Source organism: Sus scrofa, chromosome 1, assembly GCF_054392235.1.
Source record: "Sus scrofa isolate SSC_HxYL_T2T_F1_AM1 chromosome 1, Sscrofa_HxYL_maternal_Yorkshire_Landrace_v2.0, whole genome shotgun sequence".
In the NCBI taxonomy this organism is placed as follows: domain Eukaryota; kingdom Metazoa; phylum Chordata; class Mammalia; order Artiodactyla; family Suidae; genus Sus; species Sus scrofa.
In genome coordinates this window covers 282,574,396-282,594,032 of record NC_139383.1, presented here as the reverse complement: position 1 = coordinate 282,594,032, position 19,637 = coordinate 282,574,396, and the positions used below count along the sequence as shown (strand labels likewise).

Sequence of the window (19,637 nt, the reverse complement as noted above, 5' to 3'; positions counted from 1 at the left end):
GCCCCGCCCACTCAAAGCCCGCCCCAAAGTGCAAAGGACTCCAACAGTGGGGGTCTGGAGCGGCCCTACGGGACCTCCCCGTGCCTTTTGCCCTTTTAAGAGGGAGCCCTGAGAGGGCGTGGCATCGCCGCTTCGACTCGTGACTGGCCGCTCCAGGGCTGGCTCCGCCCCGCCCCACCTCTTCTGCGTCAGTGCCGAGGTCCTACTTCAAGAGCTCCAGAGACCTGTCAAGCACTAGTCTACACTGCCTGTATTATGACTCGATTTAATCAAGAGCGCCGAGGGAGAACAAGGACAAGACTCCAGGTCTGAACGACACTGGAGTCTATGCTCCTAACCATTACATCGTAAGATAAGGCAAAAAATTTCTAGGAGATTAGCAAAGATTTTTTTTTTTTTTTTTTTTTTTTGTCTTTTTGCTATTTTTCTTGGGCCACTTCCTTGGCATATGGACGTTCCCAGGCTAGGGGTCTAATCGGAGCTGTAGCCGCTGGCCTACGCCGGAGCCACAGCAACGCGGGATCCGAGCCGCGTCTGCAACCTACACCACAGCTCACGGCAACGCCGGATCGTTAACCCACTGAGCAGGGGCAGGGATCGAACCCGCAACCTCATGGTTCCTAGTCGGATTCGTTAACCGCTGCGCCACGACGGGAACTCCAGCAAAGATTTTAACACCCAGCGTGAGGACCGCGATGCATGCAGGTGGTATTACAAACTGCTGGCTGGATTCCGGAAGGCAGCTTGGCAGTCTGCATGAAAACCGTAAAAAGGTTCATACCTTCTAACTCACTTAGAGGACTGAGCTGGGGGAATAAACCTCGAATGCAATGATTTCAAACATGAACACTCCCCACAGTACTACTCATAATAGAGGCTGGGGAATAAGCAAAATAGTCAGACATAGGAACTGGTTTCAGACATTTTTAGCATATTAAAATAGTATATAGTGCATTAAAATATTTTAAAATCATACAGCAACTTGCTCAGCACCTAACCTGAGGGGTGAGACAATACACAAGAAAATGAGGAAGGTGACAATTACACACAAAAATCTACCTCTGGGAAGAAGACTAACATGTTATCAGTGATTTTCTCCAGACTACGGGTTATCAAAGACTTGATTGCTGCTGTAGTGCAGGTTCAACCCCTGGCCCAGGAACTTCCGCATGCCGAAGGTTTCGGCAAATTAACAGATAAGTAACTTGCTACGATCACAACATAACACCTTCTGCCCCAGTACAGCCTCCTCTCCCCCAGCTACAAACTGCAGTTATTAAAGAAGAGTGGCTCATGCTCTTCCAACAAAAATTTCCTAGCCTTTTCTTCTGCCTACTCTAAAGGCTTTTTTTGTTTTTGTTTGTCTTTTTAGGGCCACACCCATGACATGTGGAGGTTCCCAGGCTAGGGGTCTAGTCAGAGCTGTTGCCGCTGACCTGCGCCACTGCCACAGCAACGCCAGATCTGAGCCGCGTCTGCAACCTACACCACAGCTCACGGCAATGCTGGATCCTTAACCCACTGAGCGAGGCCAGGGATTGAACCCGCAACCTCATGGTTCCTAGTCGGATTTGTTTCCCCTGTGCCACGATGGGAACTCCTCTGAAAGCCTCTTGACGTCATCCCTGCTCAACTGTTTTTTCCAGCTCCAAGGTCTCAAAGGTTTCCAGCCCATCCCAGAACCAACGCCCACTGCAAAGAACACATGATTTATTAAAGACAACTTGTCATCAACAGCACTGATTCAAAGAACAAAACAAATGAAAAAACAAAAGCAGACTAACATTCTAACCCTTGGAGTGAGACCAGCTGAACTCAAACAGCCATTCTGTAAGTATCCAAAGTCCTGGGGGCAGCTTCCCGAGCAGGAAGCCCGGGGGTCTCTGGCTCTCTGGGGACCTCCCTTGAGTCTAGGGAGGGGGAATTGCCAAGGGCAGTTTTTTCCCTTGGGCAGTATCCCACTGGGGAGCTCAGCCTAAACTGGACATGGTCCCTGTGCTCTTCTGACCTTCATCACAAGATCAAAGACAGGGCAGGGGACCCAGGTCCTGCCGCTTAGACAAATTAGATGCAGTGATTCAAGTAGTAGGGCCCCGGGAGGGAAGGCAGAGGGACGGGCAAGAGGGAATGCATCAGGTGTCCTGGGCAGTGTCTGCTGGGCCCCAGGCTGTGAAGGGATCAAGTTGGGGCTGAACCACCAGCAACAAGTTCTGGGAAAAGGGTGAGCCAGGCTGCTGGGCAGCCGTGTCTCTGCCCCGAGCCGGGGTCTTGGGCTCTGGCAAGGATCCCAGCTGTTGTCTCCCTCACACCTAGTCCTCTCACAGAGTCCTCCCAGCCAGGACCTCCTGGAAAATCAGGCAGGTCCCAGAGGCGGGAAGAGTGGAAGACCCTGACCCCAACTTGTTTCTACCCTTCCAGCCCCACCCTTCATCAAATCGAGCACTTGCCAATCGCAATAAATAACTAGGAATCTGAATAAATAGCAAAAATCTCTCAAATACCTTGTTGGAAGAGGAGAAGGCATAAAGGCAAGTGCATGAAGTCCTACAAGCATCCAAGAGACAGTTTGGACAGGAGCTGCCTGGGGAAGCTGTTCCTGGCCACCATCCACAAATCCTGGCCATGACTCAGGAAGGCATGGGGGGGGGGGTGGCTGGGGGCCCCTGCTGGCCAGTCTGAGATGAAGAGGCCCCATGCTACATGACCCAGCCTTCCAGGCACAAACCACCTGCCTCCTTAAACGAGGAGGGTACTAGGTTGGAACAAGCCAACCCTTCCCACAGCCCAGCAGTGGGAACTGCCAGCTGCTCCTATCCAGGACACACCTGCCCCAGATCCTGGAGCAGCCCAAGCACGTGACCACATGAGGGCCAGCACCTCCTTCAGCTCCCCTGCCTGGGGGAGACGTGGCTCTCCCGGCCCTGATGGCACCCAGCCATCGAGCTCAGCTCCGCCTGGCCCAGAGAGGCTCCCTCTGGTCCCACTTGCCCTGTACGGGGCTCACTTGCCCTGGGCCCAGACCCAGTAGCCATAGGAATGAATACCTTTGCCTCAGAAGCACCTGGATCCCAAGCCCCAGCACAGGATCGCATTAATGTCCTTTTCCTTTGGGAGAGATGGGCCTTTGGGGGAACCTCTGGGAGACTCAGCTAGCTCCACCCCGCCTCACCGGGCAGCTTCACTGGCCAATTCTCAGAGCTTTGGGTTTCCAAGAATTTTGTGGTGGGGAGGCACTGGGAGTGGAGAGCTGGGGGATGGGAACAAGCTGCAAAGGCCAAGGTTGACCTCCAGAAGCTCTGCTGAGCCAGACTCTTCATTCTGTCTCCAGGGTTCATGGGTGTTGGGAGGAGAAGAGAGAAGAGGCGGGGATAAGGCACCCCAAGAGAGAAGGGCAGACAGAGCGAGAGCCACACACACCCTCTGTGGAGGAGGTAGAGGGATAGAGGCAGAGGTGGAGAGGTGAGGAGACAGACAAGGAGACCTAGAGGGATTCACCTGCCTCTGGACACACAGACGCACGGACCAAGGAGAAGCAGACGCCTGGGGAATTAAGACACACACACACACACACTTAGTGGGAATGGGACAGAGGGTGTGACTGGGTCTGGCAGACTCTTAGCTCCTTCACAGTGTCACCTTCCCCGTAGAGAAGCCCAAGCACCAGCCTCCAGAAGAGGTGGCTTCTGGCTCGTTGGCCAAGCACCTCCCCAACCAGATCCCAGGGGACAGAGCAGGAGAGGAGGAGGGGAGCAGCAGGGCAGAGGCCGGGAGGGACCCTCACCAGCCCCAGGGCCCCCGGTCTGCCCCAGCCCCAGGCAACAATGTCACGAGCTCCTGCCTTGCTCAGCAGCCTGGGCAAAGGGTCCCGGTGGAAGCAGGCCAGGGCCGGGCTCAGCGGTTGGTAAGGGGTGTGGCACAGTGTGCCCCAGTGGGCGCAGCCAGGGTGCAAGGCCTGTAGCAGGCCTATCCTGCAGCAGCCCCTCCAGCTGGGACCCCATAGGCTCCTGTGCGTCCCAGGAGTCAGGACATAGGTGGTGGTGGTGGTGGCGGCGTCAGTGGCGGCTTCTCTCCCAAACTCAGGCCTCTTGCCGCAGGGCTACTGTGAGTCTTGGAGCTCCTTGGCTTTCTGTAGGATCTGGCAGACGTCTGTGATGGGGTAGTCCTGGGCAGGGGAGAGGCCAACAGCAGGCCCTCCAGTCAGTTCACCCTGCACCACCTCTGCCACCCACGGGGCTCCCCAGGGGACCTGCCACCATGCTGGACCAGGGGGTCTCAGGGGAAGGGACCACAGCACACCAGGCACCACGTCTGACCAAACCCTGCTTGAAGCCACTGCTGCCCCCACAGCCCTAACTTAACCAACCCAACCCATCACCGCCCAAAAGACCTCCGAGCCCCTTCCCTAGCACCAATCCCCACCTCCTGCCACTGACCCCTGAGCTGCACTCACACCGAGCCTGGAACAGGGCTGAACACCATCCGTGCCCTGGGTCACAATAGCCCAATGAGGGGTTACTGTGGATCGGCCCGTTTTACAGATTGAGTCAACGAAGTTACTGGAAACCAACCCCAAGCCTGGGGGTGGCAAAGAGATCAAGGCCTAGAGAGGCTGCCACTTGGCTCAGGTTACATGACTGGCACAGGAGGACAAAGATGTGAACCCAAAGCTGTCTGACTCTTGAACAACTACGACCAGGTCTGCACACGGTCCCCAGCAAGCCTCATCACCACGTCCCGGGATAAGGCTCGTGCCAGGTGTGCCCTACTCATCCAGACCACGCAGTTCAGGGCAACCGAGTCATTCACCCAAGGCCGCACCACACTCAAGGTCAGTGGCAAAGCGGGATCCAACCCAGACCCAAACCCAGATCTGGCTCAGGGGTCCGGACACCTAGGATCTGCTACACAGCCCTGATCCTTTCACAGCGCTGGCATGGGGACGAGGACGGGGGCAGGGGTGGGGATGGGGGTTGCCTGCTAAGGGTCTGTCTCACAGCCTAAGACTGAGCCAGTCCCTCCAAACTCCGTTACCTGCAGGAGCCGCATGTTCACGGTAAAGTCCCCTTCCAGCAACTGCTCCCGGATCAGTCTAAGAAAAACACAAGAGTGCTGGGCCCCTGGGGCCCCTTCCCGCTCCTCCCGCACCACCCAAAGCCAGTTTGGTGTGCTGCTCGCCTGAGAATCCCAGGGGCTCACTGCAGCCCCCCGCCCGCACGCCCACCCCTGCTCACGGCGACACTCACATGAGCATGGCGCAGCAGACCAGGAGGAGGAAGTCGAAGCGGTTGTCGTCGGCGAAGAGCGAGTCCCAGATCCGGATGACGTCAGGCAGCAAGAACTCCTGGGACAGCAGCAGTGTCAGCCAGCGGAAGGCGAAGAACTGGGGCTTGATGTTCTGCTCTTGCTGGGGAGACAGAGGTGCGGGCGGGGCACGAGAACCCCCGTTGGCTGGGTGCCACGGAACACCACGCCGCCTATCAGACGTGAATTCAGATAAGCCGCAGGCCCGGGACCCAACAGAGGACATGGCGAGGCCAGGTGTGAGCGCCAGGCACACCGCGCCGCAGATGGCACGGGGAGCCTGGCTCAGGGGGAGGGGCTGCAAGGCAATGACCAGAGCGTCTGATGTTCCGAGCAAAGCCAGAAAACCAAACTTTTAATTCTTTTCATTTTTATGGCTGCACCTGCAGCATATGGATGTGCCCAGGCCAGGGACTGAATGTGAGCCACCCCTGCAACCTGCACTGCAGCTGCGGCAATGCCAGAAGCTCTAACCCACTGTGCCACAGTGGGAACTCCAGACACCCAAACTTTTACATAAGCTCCTTCGATTTATAAATGATGGCTCAAATTCTTTTAAGACACTATACAGATGATAACTTGGGGTTTATGGCCTGAGAAACAGTTATAGGGCACCCACTAGAAACCTGGCCTCGTGTTTAACATCTCACTTACTCCATAAAACTCCATAAAACCACCCCGCAGGCGACTATTCCCAACAGACACTCCGTTCAACCAGTGAATATGATTGACTGAAAAAACAGGTTACAAGACAGCAAGACTTCATTCTCCGCTTGTTTAAAAAAGTATGTTCAGGAGTTCCCGTCGTGGCGCAGTGGTTAACGAATCCGACTAGGAACCATGAGGTTGCGGGTTCGGTCCCTGCCCTCGCTCAGTGGGTTAATGATCCGGCGTTGCCGTGAGCTGTGGTGTAGGTTGCAGACACGGCTCGGATCCCGCGTTGCTGTGGCTCTGGCGTAGGCCGGTGGCTACAGCTCCGATTCAACCCCTAGCCTGGGAACCTCCATATGCCGTGGGAGCGGCCCAAGAAATAGCAGCAACAACAACAACAACAAAAAGACAAAAGACAAAAATAAATAAATAAATAAAAATAAAAAATAAAATAAAAAAAAAATAAAAAAATAAAAAAGTATGTTCACACGTATTTTCTTGTTCACAAAACTGTTTTTTTTCTTTTTTTTGTCTTTTCTAGGGACGCATCTGCGGCATATGAAGGTTCCCAGGCTAGAGGTCTAATCGGAGCCATAGTCACTGGCCTACACCACAGCCACAGCAACGCAGGATCCTTAACCCGCTGAGTGAGGCCAGGGATCAAATACGTAACCTCAGGGTTCCTAGTCGGATTCGTTAACCACTGAGCCACGACGGGAACTCCACAAAACTACTGGTTTTATTTATAAATATTCTTTTTATTGAACTGTTTCCTGAAATAAACATGGGCAGCTACTCCAGTAATTTTTTTTTTAAGGCCTCACCCGTGACATATGTGTGCGGGATCAGATCTGAGCCGCAGCTGCCACCTAGGCCAAAGCTGCAGCAACGCTAGATCCTTAACCCACTGTGCCAGGCCGGGGATCGAACCTGAGTCCCAGTGCTCCCAAGATGCCACCGATCTCATTGTGCCACAGCAGGAACTCCCCAATAACTTTCAAAACGACAACCAGGAGTTGCCTTGTGAAGCAGTGGGTTAAGGATCCAGCACTGTCATTGCAGCAGCCGTGGTTGCTGCTATGGCACAGGTACGATCCCTGGCCCAGGAACTTTCACACTCCACAGGCAAGGCTTAAACAAAACAAAAGCAGGAGTTCCCATCGTGGCGCAGTGGTTAACGAATCCGACTAGGAACCATGAGGTTGCACGTTCGATCCCTGGCCTTGCTCAGTGGGTCGAGGATCCGGTGTTGCCGTGAGCTGTGGTGTAGGTTGCAGACGCGGCTCAGATCCCGCGTTGCTGTGGCTCTGGCGTAGGCCGGTGGCTACGGCTCCGATTAGACCCCTAGCCTGGGAACCTCCAAATGCCGCAAGAGCGGTCCAAGAAAGGGCAAAAAGACAAACAAAAAAACAAAAGCAATAGAAAAATGGAGTGAATACCTCCTTTCTCAGAAGACTCTAACAGGCTGAACTAATTGCTATGGTGGATGCCCTGCCCTGTGCCTGGCATGCGGTGGGCACTGTAGCCCCCCTCCCCTCAGCCTGCTGGGCTCCCACCATCTGCCACCTTGATCTCTCAGCCCCGCCTTGGCACCCGGGTCAGTAGAAGCCACCCAGGAAGCAGAAGCCACTTCCAAGGCCCGACTCGAGCCGGGCCTCAGTCTGGGCCTGGGAGGCCCCGGGGCCTGCGGTCCTCGGCGCCGGGCCGAGGGGTCCTGGGGGCCCTCACCAGTTTCAGATAGAGCTCCACGTCCTTGTCCTTCAGGGTGGAGTACACCTTCTCCATCTTGTAGGTGATGCCACACTGCGAGTCGTCCAGGCTCTTGATGAAGTTGTCCCGGATCTCCGCCATGAGGTTGGTGAAGCAGAAGAAGGTGTCTGCCTCAGCGTGCTCTGCGAGAGACGGGCGGGTAAGGGTCCCCCCGCTGGGCCCCCTGAGATCCGCCGCAGCTCTGAGCCCCCCGAGTCACCCTGCCTCGGTCAGGCTGCGCCCCTCTCCGGCCGTGACCACTCCCCACCCCCAGGCTAAGGTCGGCACTCCCTTCTTCCCGCAGCTCCGGCAACACTGCCGCTGCTCAGCAACTGATGAGCTCCTCTTCTGCCGACGCTGCTCCCATCACGCTTTATTTACACCCTTTCTAGGAGTTCCCGTCCTGGCTTAGCGGTAGTGAACCTGACTAGGATCCATGAGGACGCGGGTTCGATGCCTGGCCTCCCTCAGGGGGTCAAGGATCCGGCGTTGCCGTGAGCCTCAGTGCAGGTGGCAGACACAGCTCGGATCTGGCGTGGCTGTGGCTGTGGTGGAGGCCAGCAGCTGTAGCTCCGATTGGACCCCTAGCCTGGGGGCTTCCACATGCCTCAGGGTTGGCCCTAAAGACAAAAAAAAAAAATTGAAAATAAAAGAAATCCTTTCTATCAGTCAGCTCCTCTACCGGAAATTCAGTTACGAACATCAAGAGATCAGCACACACTCATGTTCTAGAACGTTCGAGCCAGAAAAGACCCCCGAGATGATGCAGACCAACCCCCTCGCCTGGGAGAGGAAACAGGCCCAAAACAGGGACGTGGGCTGCACGGCTTGATAAAGCCCATCGGCCCAGGGTTCCCTGGTCCGTCTTTCTAGGCGGCGGCGACAAGGGCTGGGCGGCCGAGGGCACTGCTTTACCTTTCCACTCGCTGCTGGGGTCGGTGGCAAAGGTATAGTAGAGGGGGCCCACGATCTCATTCATGCCCTGCACGTAGGCAATGCCCGGGTTGAGCTTGGCATAGATGAACAGAATCCGCTCCACCACCTCCCAGTGGGCCTCGCAGCCGTTGGGCAGCACCTCATACTTGCTCACAGACGAGGATGCCGAGTTCTTGTTCGGGGAGCTCATCTGGGGGACAAGAGGGGCCCATGAAGAGGGCAGGCGGCGTGACAGAGAAAATGTCCTCATTAGAAAGGTTTGCCCGGAGTTCCCGTAGTGGCGCAGTGGTTATCGAATCCGACTAGGAACCATGAGGTTGCGGGTTCGGTCCCTGCCCTTGCTCAGTGGGTTAACAATCCGGCGTTGCCGTGAGCTATGGTGTAAGTTGCAGACGCGGCTCGGATCCCGTGTTGCTGTGGCTCTGGTGTAGGCCGGTGGCTACAGCTCTGATTGGACCCCTAGCCTGGGAACCTCCATATGCCGCGGGAGCGGCCCAAGAAATAGCAACAACAACAAAAAGACAAAAGACAAAAAAAAAAAAAAAAAGAAAGAAAGGTTTGCCTGTTAATACAAAACTTCACGTCCCTCTCGTGGGCAGCACAGGGTATCGAGGAACGTGGCCAATGCCACCGAAAGGAGCCGACAAATCCAGAATGTGGGACGTGCTGCAAGCCAGCTGGACCGAAATCTAATTTATGGTGATACAGGCCAGCACAGTGGCGTTCCCACAGCCAGAGGCACAGCTGCGCAGGGACTCGGCGTCCTGGGAACACGACCCTCCCATCCACACGTGGGTATGAACGTACACGCGCGTGTACACGGCACGAGCACACACACACACACACACCAACCACTAACGTTTACTGTGACTGTTCTATGGGCAAGACAGTGCTCTCTCTACAAGCAGTCTTCTGTTGAATGTGCTCAACAGCCTAGAACATTCTCTCAACATCCTTTTCAAGACGAGGAAACGGATGATCAAAACTGTAATGCCACTCCTCAGAGGAGACGCGCCAAGTGGTGGCCCTGGACCTAAACCCTGAGGTCCAGGTCTCAGAGCGCGCCCGCTGCTTTCCAGCTTTCTAAGCATCTGCACAGCCATGACCTCATTTCACCCTCCCGGCAATTCCAAAGCCAGACAGGGCGGAAATGATGATGCCCAGTTTACAGAAGACACAGAGGCCCGGGAAGGGGTGTTTGCTCTTTACTGCCCAGGGCCAAACGGTCAGCTTCAACCCCAACTGCCCACCCACTGGTCCAGAGATGGAGAAAAGAAGCTTGTGGTCAAGTTCTCTGCCATCGCAATCAGGTCCAAATCTGAAATCAGCCATGACGTCATTTAAGCCAAACATTAGGCACCTCCTGGCACACCCAGCCCTGTCATGGGCACATAAACCCTGGGGTCAGCCGCGACGGGCCCTGTTACGCCTGTGGTGAAACATGGCCGCTCTCCTAGAAACCACAGAGCCCTTACCCGTCGTTCCACTTGGGGGAAGGTTACAGAGAATTTTCCTAGCTCGCTGGAGGTTACAGAGAATTTTCTGTTGTTTGAGGAACAAGTCAAAGTTGCAAGTACTGGAGTTCCCGTCGTGGCGCAGTGGTTAACGAATCTGACTAGGAACCATGAGGTTGCAGGTTCAGTCCCTGCCCTTGCTCAGTGGGTTAATGATCCGGCGTTGCCGTGAGCTGTGGTGTAGGTTGCAGACACGGCTCGGATCCCTCGTTGCTGTGGCTCTGGCTTAGGCCAGTGGCTACAGCTCCGATTCGACCCCTAGCCTGGGAACCTCCATATGCCGCGGGAACGGCCCAAAGAAATAACAAAAAGACAAAAAAAAAAAAAGTTGCAAATACCAAAGCAGGAGGTGTAAGTTAAACAGTAAGGTAATAAGCTTGGTGGAGTTCCCATTGTGGCTCAGCAAGTTAAGAACCTGACTAGGATCCCTGAGGATGAGGGTCTGTCTGATCCCTGGCCTCACTCAGTGGGTAAAGGATCTGGCGTTGCCGTGAGCGGTGGTGTAGGTCATAGATGCGGCTCGGATCTGGCAGTGCTATGGCTGTGGCTGTGGTGTAGGCCAGTGGCCGGTTCGACCCCTAGCCTGGGAGCTTCCATGTGCCACAGGTGCGGCACTTAAAAAAAAAGAAGAAAATGTGTTCGTTTGGCTACAAGCAGCTTCTCAGAATCACAGGAATCTGCTAGAAGACTAAGGTTCAAACACTCAGCATAACTTGGCCACCACAAGACCTCTGGCTCCTTCCCCGCGGGTCTCTCACACCCCTCTGACTCCAGCCCAGCCCCACCCACACCACCCCTGCCTGGACACTGCAGGGCCTCTGGGAGGCCTTCCCCACCCCCATTCCTGGCCCCGCTAATCACTGTCCCCACAGGGCCCACAGCAATCTTTTACAAGGCAGACTTAAATCACAGCCCTCGGGATAAAGGCCTGGGTGGCCTCACACGATGCTCCTCCCCAGCAACCCTTCCCTCTCCCCCTATGGCACCTCCCCTGAATGCCCCTGCTCCCTCCTGCCTGAGGGCGTCCACACAGGCCCTCCTCTCGACCTGGAAGGCTCTTTTTCCTTCAACCTTCGAGCTCAGCGCAAAGGTCACTTCCCCAGGGAAGTCCTCCCTGGTACCCAGACCAGGTCAGCTGCCCACCCCACCGCACCTGTGATTACTTTCCCAAGCGCCGCCTCGGCCACAAGATCACAAGGGTGGCTCCTTCGCTGCACAGCCGGGCCCTCCCGGGCACCCGTCACACCCAGCCTTTGACACCTGCCTTTCAGAAAGAGCCTGGAGGTGGGCCTGGCAGGGCCAAGGATGCTTTGGGTAACTGTCCTGGAGGACGGTCAGAGACCAGATGGCCTGGGGCCAGCAGCCCAAGGGACCCAAGAAGGAAAAGGCTGTGACGCCGAGCCCCTGGGGCCCCCAGGTTGCCTCTCACATTTGTGACCCCACTCCGGTTCCGGGCCACCGTCTGGGATTTCAGCGTCGTCTGTTCCACCCGCTTACGAAGGGTCTCGAACTCATTCTGGGGATCTAGGATGAGGAGGCAGGGGTACTCGGTAGCCCTCTGGAAGAAGGAGATGTCTGGACACAACCTCCTGTCGAGAGGGAGTGGGAGAGGAGAAGGAAGGGGAGAGGACGTTACTCCCACTCCATCAGCGCCCCCTGCCGCCGGGGCCCCAGCACCCCCAGGGCCATTTTTGTCTGCGGGTTTTTTAAATTTTTATATTTTTGTCTTTTTAGAGCCACACCCAGGCTAAGCGTCAAATCAGAGCTGCAGCTCCCACAGCAACATGGGATCCTAGCTGCCTCAGCAACTGCAACTTATGTGGCAACTTAAGGCAACGCCAGATCCTTAAGCCACCGAGCAAGGCCAGGGATCAAACCCGAATCCTCATGCACACTATGTGGGGTTGTTAATCCGCTGAGCCACAAGGGGAACTCTCACGTGTGGTCTTTTTTAAAAAGTAATAATGTTTTATTTCAAAGACAATAGTTTTTAAAAAGCAATATAGTCGTTGTATACGCACACACACCCATATACCTAAGGGTATTTGCAAAGATACAGACACACACACACAATTTTAAGTGCCCTTAGGACTTACAAGCTAACTCTTCTCTTAAACCACAAACATCTTTCTATGTCAAAAATATCTAATAGGTATAAGTGCATTAACTGTACTGTAGTTTAAAGTGGTAAAAGAGGTTTAGTTAATTCACAAACTGTAGGAGTTCCCATTGTGGCTCAGTGGTTAACGAACCTGACTAGGATCCATGAGGCGCAGGTTCGATCCCTGGCCTCGCTCAGTGGGTTAAGGATCTGGCATTGCTGTGAGCTGTGGTGTAGGTCGAAGATGTGGCTCAGATCCAATGTTGCCGTGGCTGTAGTGTAGGCTGGCAGCTGTAGCTCTAATTGGACCCCTAGCCTGGGAACCTCCATATGCCACGGGTGCGGCCCTAAAAAGACCAAAAAATTTTTACAAATTGTACAAGAGAATGTTCCACAGCCGACACAGGGAGATACTCAAGATGGAGTGAGAGAAAAACGCCAGGTGGGAGAGTCTCTAGCATGTGATCAAGTTTCTAAAATACACGTAGTGCTCTGGACGCGCACCGCCCAGACTTCTCATGCAGAGCCCTGCAGACGTGCCCTCTAGAAACACCGATCGGTGGGCTCATGAGCACCACCGGGGTAAGACCCCCTTCCCCAAAACTGGGTTCAAGACATAGTTCTTGACCCAAACAGAGCCACTGGAGTTCCCGCTGTGGCTCAGCAGTAATGAACACAACTAGCATCCATGAGGATTCGGGTTCAATCCCTGGCCTCACTCAGTGGGTTAAGGATCTGGCATTGCCATGAGCTGTGGTGTAGGTGGCAGACCTGGCTCAGATCTGGCGTGGCTGTGGCTGTGGTGTGGTGTGCTGCAGCTCTGATTCCACCCCTAGCCTGGGAACTTCCACGTGTTGCCAAGGGTGTGGCCCTAAAAAGACATAAACAAACACGTTTCTGACCCTGTCACTCCTATGCTTAAAGCCTTTGCCTGACTGCCCCACGCCTCGGGGAAGGAGTCCAAGGTCCCACCCCTGCCTGCCTCAGGGGTGGCCTCAAGCACACCAGCCTTCACACCACTGTGGGAAGTTCCAGCTGCAAGGGCTCAGGGTCTTCTCCGGGGCAGCTCCTCACCCACCCACCCTTTCCCTCCCTCCTCCAAAGGCCCCCCGCCCCTTAGATCTCAACTGAAGCACTGCTTCCTCAGGCGAGAATTCCCTGAAGCCCCCTGAACTCTGCCTTCAGATCATTTACCACCAATGCTCATCACCCAGAAGACCTATTTTGCTGAATATCTGTCTTCCCCTCTCCCCCACCCCCAGGACCTCAGGGGAGGGACGTCTGCCTATTCCCTGCCCAGCCCCCGGCCCGGCAGCAGCACCGAGCCTGCCACACAGCAGGGCGGGGCCTCCGTGTCTGTCACAGGAAGGAGCAGGTGAATCCAGACGCCTGGGCTACAAGTGAAACGAAGGCGGGGAGAGAGGAGAGCCCCCCACCCCCCACCCCAGGCCCGGACTCAACTACGGGGACAAGGCACCAACAGTTCCTCCAACGCCCAGGGAGCCTGGGCTGGGGAGGGAAAGGGCAGGAGACCTGGAACACCCCCAGCAGCCCCCCGGGCTGGCTGCCGGCCCCAGCACTCCGCTTACCGGACGTCCTTGTCGATCTGCAGCAGCACCTCGTTGTCCTTGAAGTACGTGTTCCACCGGCTGTCGGGGTTGGGGTTGAGGGGCTGTGGGGGGAAAAGGAGCTGCACCGACGGCCGAGAGCCCCAGGGTACAGACCGGTCCGGGCACCTGAGGAGCCCGAACCAGCATTCCCGCCAGAGACCCAGCTACGGCTGGCCAAGGGGCAGCACCGGCCCCCCACAGCCTCCCAAACCACAGGCAGACTCCACACTCAGCAGCCGAGCCCCACGGTCTGCTCCGAGTACTTCCCTGCCGGCGAGGCCTCTGTCTTTTCTGTCCATGGCTCTAAAATGCTGCGTGTAATAGGTGCCCACTAAGTGCTTGTTGCGGAATGAAGGAAGGAATGAATGCCGACTCGTTCGGTCTCTTTGAATCTAATACATCAACACTCTGAGCTGCCAATTCCAGTCCTTGGAGGACTGGCCAGGGTTGCATCCAGCTCCACGTCCCAACTACAAAGCGCCAGGGAGGAGCTTGCTACTCCAGACAGAATGAGGCTTCCTCCCAGTCACAGCAAGGCAGCTGATCGTCACGCAACCCTGCCCCCACTCCCCTCAACGACAATATCCCAGAACCTTCCTCAAGGAGGGGAATGAGGAAGAAGGGAGACAAGGCACCGGAGGACTTGGCTCCCCAGACCCAGCCACCACTCATAGTCCTGACCGGGCCTGGAGCCTGGGGGAACAGGGGCTGAGCAGGCGAATGCAGAAAGGAGGTTCCAGGGGGCCCAGAGGGGACCCAGACCAGCTGCACCTGTCCTCTGGGGCCAGGGACCCAGCCCACTCCAAAGCCCACCCCTCTCCCCACCCCGCAGCCTCCGTCCCCGTGGCGGACTCCTACTCACATGGTCCTCAAAGGTCACATCCTCCCTGGACACACCCATGTTGGCCTTGGCAATGCCAGGCTGGATGATCATTTCCCTCAGGAACTGAGCATAGAGCTCCCTGTAGGAGAGGAGGGCAGAGGGGTGGTCCCCAGAGGTCCCACCCAGGGACCTGCGCTGTCAGCTACCAAGGCCCTCCCGTCACCCCGCCTTGCCAGGGTCTCACCTCTGCTTGGCCAGGATGGCAGTCCACGAGGCTCTCTCCAAGGGGAGGTAGTTCAAGAGAATCTGCCCAGAGGAGAGAGAAGAGCACAGCTCTGGCGACGCCCCCAGCCCAGCCCAGCCCAGCCCGGGCGGGAGATGAGGCTGCCAGCCTTGAGCAAAACGTCGGAGAGAAGGCCAGAGGGGCTAAACGAAGCCCAGCAATGCAGGCAAGGGCTGGGGTAGCCTCCTCCCCCCCGGCTTCCCCCTCTTTATCCCGAAGCAGCCCTTTCCACTGCTTTTCCTCACACAGACTTCTCCAAACGATAATAAAACCTTGGGCTCAGGAGTTCCCGTCGTGGCGCAGTGGTTAACGAATCCGATTAGGAACCATGAGGTTGCGGGTTCGGTCCCTGCCCTTGCTCAGTGGGTTAACGATCCAGCGTTGCCGTGAGCTGTGGTGTAGGTTGCAGACACGGCTCGGATCCCGTGTTGCTATGGCTCTGGTATAGGCTGGTGGCTACAGCTCCGATTAGACCCCTAGCCTGGGAACCTCCATATGCCGCGGAAGCAGCCCAAGAAATAGCAAATAGACAAAAAAATAAATAAGTAAATAAATAAATCTGATCCCTTAAAAAAAAAAAAAAACCTTGGGCTCAAAGGGACGGGAGCCAGAACCCTGTCCCAGTAAGCATCACTTCCACTGCACTGCCTGGACTGGGAAGCGGAGGGCTTCACTGGCATCAGTGTTCCATCCCCAAGGGGAGCCAGGAAGGGACGCCAAGAGAAACAGAAAACCCAGAACTTCCCAGAAGAGCGCCATCGGACAAGCAAGGAAAGGCAGAGAACAGGAAGAAGGGGCTGGGGCGGGGGCAGCCCATGCGGGATCCCAGCGACTCTCAGCAGAGCAGAAGCCCCACCGTAGGCACACCCACCTTCCAGCAGAGGCACCGCAGTCCGCCCTCACAGGGGATGCCTGTGGACACAGCAGGCAAAGGTCACGCCCCCGCAGAGGCTCAGGACCCCCCAGCCCTCCACCTCGGAGCCAGTCGGCCAGGAATGGAGCGGGCGAGAAGTACTTCAAGAACCGTTTTCTGCCAGAGGGATGACTAGACTAGCTGCTAAAACTCTGTGTGCTTTCTCTCCACGACCCCTGCCCCCAGGGCAGAGCTCCCTCTTGTCTGGGATAATTCTTTGGAAGACAACACCTTCTCATCTTTGCTATTTCTTTCTCAGAGCAGCCTTTGGGGACACCATCTCGTCCCAAGCAAAGTCAGGTCCCTTGACATAAACAATAATGGCTCCGTCCCTTCTTCACAGCAGCCATCGCAATTGGGATTGCATAATATAATTTGCATATTTATTTATATTTAACGTCTGTAACCCTTACGACTGGATAAGCCCCAGAAAGACAAGAACCAGATGTGTCTTATACTCCCAGTACCTATGGCACCCAGGCGCATGCGCACAGCAGGAACCGCGCAGAGATCTGTATACACTAAGCTATGAATGCCAAGTGCATCGTCCTTCAGAGACATTTCTTCACGTAATCCTCCTTATAACCCTAGTGAATAGGGAAGATCAGCATCACTGTCCCCATCCTACAGATTAATAAACTCATCTACGAAGAGAGAGGAAACAAGGCATTCCTGCTGTGGCACAATGGCATGGGCAGCGTCTCTGGAGCCCTGGGACAGAGGTTCAATTCCTGGCCCAGCACAGTGGGTTAAGGATCCGGCCTTGCCACAGCTGTGGCCTAAGTCGCAACTGCGGGTCAAATCTGATCCCTGACCTGGGAGCTCCATAGGCCGCAGGCTGGCCAAAAAAAAAAAAAAAAAACCACACACAAACAAGAGCTCAACTACAGGTATGTCTGATTCTAGAACCCAAGGGCAGACTGCCTGCCCTGAGGCCTGGCAGATTCTTCAGCTCAGCAGAGATCCCAAAACAGATCAAGATCTTCCGGGGGGAGTTCCCGTCGTGGCGCAGTGGTTAAGGAATCCGACTAGGAACCATGAGGTTGCGGGTTCAGTCCCTGCCCTTGCTCGGTGGGTTAACGATCCGGCGTTGCCGTGAGCTGTGGTGTAGGTTGCAGACGCGGCTCGGATCCCGCGTTGCTCTGGCTCTGGAGTAGGCCGGTGGCTACAGCTCCGATTCGACCCCTAGCCTGGGAACCTCCATATGCCGCGGGAGCGGCCCAAGAAATAGCAACAACAACAACAAAAAAAAAAGACAAAAAAAAAAAAAAAAAAATCTTCCGGGGCCTAAATATCACTCCCAAACAGGACAAACTTCTCCTGAAATATTGTCCAGAGCTTCACTGAAGCAGCGGTCGCTATGGTAACTCCAGTACCCTGGATAGGAGTTAATCCCCCCACCCCGGGATTCTGCATGGGGACAAAGGGGGAAAGTCAAGCATTTCCTGCTAACAAAGTTCCAAGGACAGGGGGGTCACAAGAAGCGACACAGAACACCTTGGGTTATTTTTAAAGACAAGCAAAAGCCTCTGCGTTGGAAAGTCGACCAGGTCAAGAAAGGCAAAGTGCAAAACTGCTGGGGTTCAGCATCTTAAAGGCAGGGTCTCAAGGCTGGATTTTTACCATTAACCAAAGTTCACTGTTGCCTGAGTTGGCTTGGAGCCTAAGCCAGGGAGAGAACCAGGAATAACTCTGCAGCTAACCAAATTCTACAACACAGGAAACTCGCTAAGGAATGAGGAAAGACTTGGAGTTCCCATAGTGGCTCAGGGGTTAACAAATCCGACTAGAAACCATGAGGTTGAGGGTTCGATTCCTGGCCTCGCTCAGTGGGTTATGGATCTGGCGTTGCCGTGAGCTGTGGTGTAGGTCGCAGACATGGCTCGGATCCCATGTTGTTGTGGGTCCGGTGTAGGCCGGCGGCTACAGCTCCAATTACACCCCTAGCCTGGGAACCTCCATAGGCCGCGAATGCGGCCCTAGAAAAAGACCAAAAAAAAAAAAAAAAAAAAAAGAATGAGGAAAGACTTAACCTTGGCTCAAGAAGTAACCCCCCACCCCCACCCCGCCTGACACACACCCCAGTTATGCTCAGGAAGCAATCAGCATCATTTACAGGACAATAGCACCCTATCTTAAGGCCTAGAGGCAGGCTAACTGTGGCCACCATTGCTTTGGGAACCCCTGGGAAGCTCAGGGGTTGCACTGGCTGTTTAGCTCTACAGAATCTGGAAAAGGCCCCCACAACAGGCTGGCCCACCACAACTGGCCGGGTGTGGCTTGGGCACCTTCCGCTCCATCTTAGTCACAAGGCTGCTCTGGGAAACCCCTGAAAATGGAGAGTTGCCTCTTACCGCTAAAACTGAGTTCCCGAAGCTTTTCCAAGGCAATCGTGGGTTCCTTCAGGACATCCTGGAAATCTGCAATGCTAGAAGGAGGGATGGGGAGGCATATGAAGCACAACCAAACCCCAAGATGACAGGCTTGGTGACCATGCCTGAAGCCCACAGCTGCCTTACACCACCAGTCTCCAACCTGTGCCTCCCTCCCACTTGGGACAGAAAGATGCCAAAGCTCAGTCAGGATCCTGGCCAGAGGCAGCGTTTTCCTCTAGGCCCAGAAATGTGGGGATATTCCTGCCCAGAGGTTCTCAAATGAGCGACCATGAAATTAGACACATTCTAATATTTAGTGAGCTGGGAGCTTTCTGCTGGCCTGGCCCAAACCACAGGGCTGCTATCTGAACTCAAAGAACCCTAGGAATCAGGAGTAATTTGATCTGTAGGCAAGGACCTGTGTAATCTGCATACAGCTCTCTGGGCTCAAAAATATATCCATTAGAAGACCTCTGGGCCTGCCCTCAGGCAAGGACAAAAGATTTTAAAAAACAAGTCCCAGAGGAAAACTGAAGAGTGAGCAAAATTAGCCAACGTTGCAGACACTGGCCTGGGGGAAAAGGTCAGACTGGAGATTCCAGGTTTTCTTGCATTTCTAGTAAGAAAAAGGCACGTGGGACAAGGAACATTTGGAAAGAAGAGGGTAGTGGGGCCAAAGGTTCACCAGGGAAAAAGGGACGGGAGGTGGGAGCGGGATGGGGCATCGGAGCCCTAGAAGAGGAAGACACCAAGGGAAGGAGACACCAGGCGAAGGGGACACCAGGGGTCCAGGGTGCGGGAGAGAGAGCGAGGGGGCCGACTCCGAGGGGCAGGAGAGGCGTCCTCGCTCCGGGCCCCACTCTGGCCCGCAGGCAAAGACGCTGCAAAGTGGACGCCCGAGACCTTCTGCCGGGGGCGGGGGGCGATGGAGGGGTCCCAGTTCCCGGCCGCATCCGCGCGCCCCCTCCGCAGATCAGAAGCGGCGACCTGGCCCGTGGTGGTCCTGCTGCTCGGCCCCGGTGGCCCCTTACCGGCTCTTGTGCAGGCTCGACATGGTGTTGACTTCCGGATCCCCCCCGCTGCCTCGGCTGCCTCCTCCGCCACCGCCGCCGCCGCCGCCCCCCAGGGACGCGGGGCGCTCCGCAAAGGCCTCCGACCGGAAACTCAGCCGCAGGCGCGCGCGTTCCGCCCCACCCCGCCGAGTTCTCGTGCCACCCCTTCTCCCCGCCGCCCTCTGGCGGCGCGGCGGGGTGGGCGGAGCAAGAGGGCGCACGTAACACCCCCGGGCGCCGGCTCCCCCGCCCCGCCCCGCCCCGCCCACGAACCCAGTGCGGGGAGTTTGAGGTCCGTCGGGTGACCGAGCAGACGGTGTGCCCTAGGG

The 19,637-nt window shown here is 55.9% G+C and overlaps 1 protein-coding gene across 2 annotated transcripts; it reads right to left on the bottom strand.

Moving 5' to 3' along the window:
• Window positions 1–1,693: 1,693 nt before the first annotated feature.
• Window positions 1,694–19,422, bottom strand: TBC1D13 (TBC1 domain family member 13). Of its 2 annotated transcripts, XM_021069733.2 has the most exons (12): window positions 19,288–19,422; window positions 18,236–18,309; window positions 15,840–15,880; window positions 14,930–14,991; window positions 14,725–14,824; window positions 13,842–13,924; window positions 11,581–11,740; window positions 8,617–8,827; window positions 7,681–7,844; window positions 5,244–5,404; window positions 5,032–5,089; window positions 1,694–4,162 (listed from the first exon to the last, which is right to left on the bottom strand). In XM_021069733.2, the coding sequence occupies exons 1-12, from the start codon at window positions 19,308–19,310 to the stop codon at window positions 4,097–4,099; spliced, it is 1,203 nt and encodes a 400-aa protein (XP_020925392.1). In that variant the 5' UTR covers window positions 19,311–19,422; the 3' UTR covers window positions 1,694–4,096. The 2 variants fall into 2 exon arrangements, with proteins under 2 accessions (XP_020925392.1, XP_020925397.1); XM_021069738.2 differs by lacking the exon at window positions 15,840–15,880.
• Window positions 19,423–19,637: the final 215 nt, after the last annotated feature.

What these genes read in the sequence shown, in the direction of transcription:
- TBC1D13 (XM_021069733.2), bottom strand. Translation starts at nt 19,310, where the DNA reads ATGTCGAGCCTGCACAAGAGCCG. An exon ending in GCCATCCTGGCCAAGCAGAG is followed by an intron (nt 14,825 to 14,929) that starts GTGAGACCCTGG and finishes CCTCTCCTACAG; the next exon opens with GGAGCTCTATGCTCAGTTCC. An exon ending in ATGTGACCTTTGAGGACCAT is followed by an intron (nt 13,925 to 14,724) that starts GTGAGTAGGAGT and finishes TTCCCCCCACAG; the next exon opens with CCCCTCAACCCCAACCCCGA.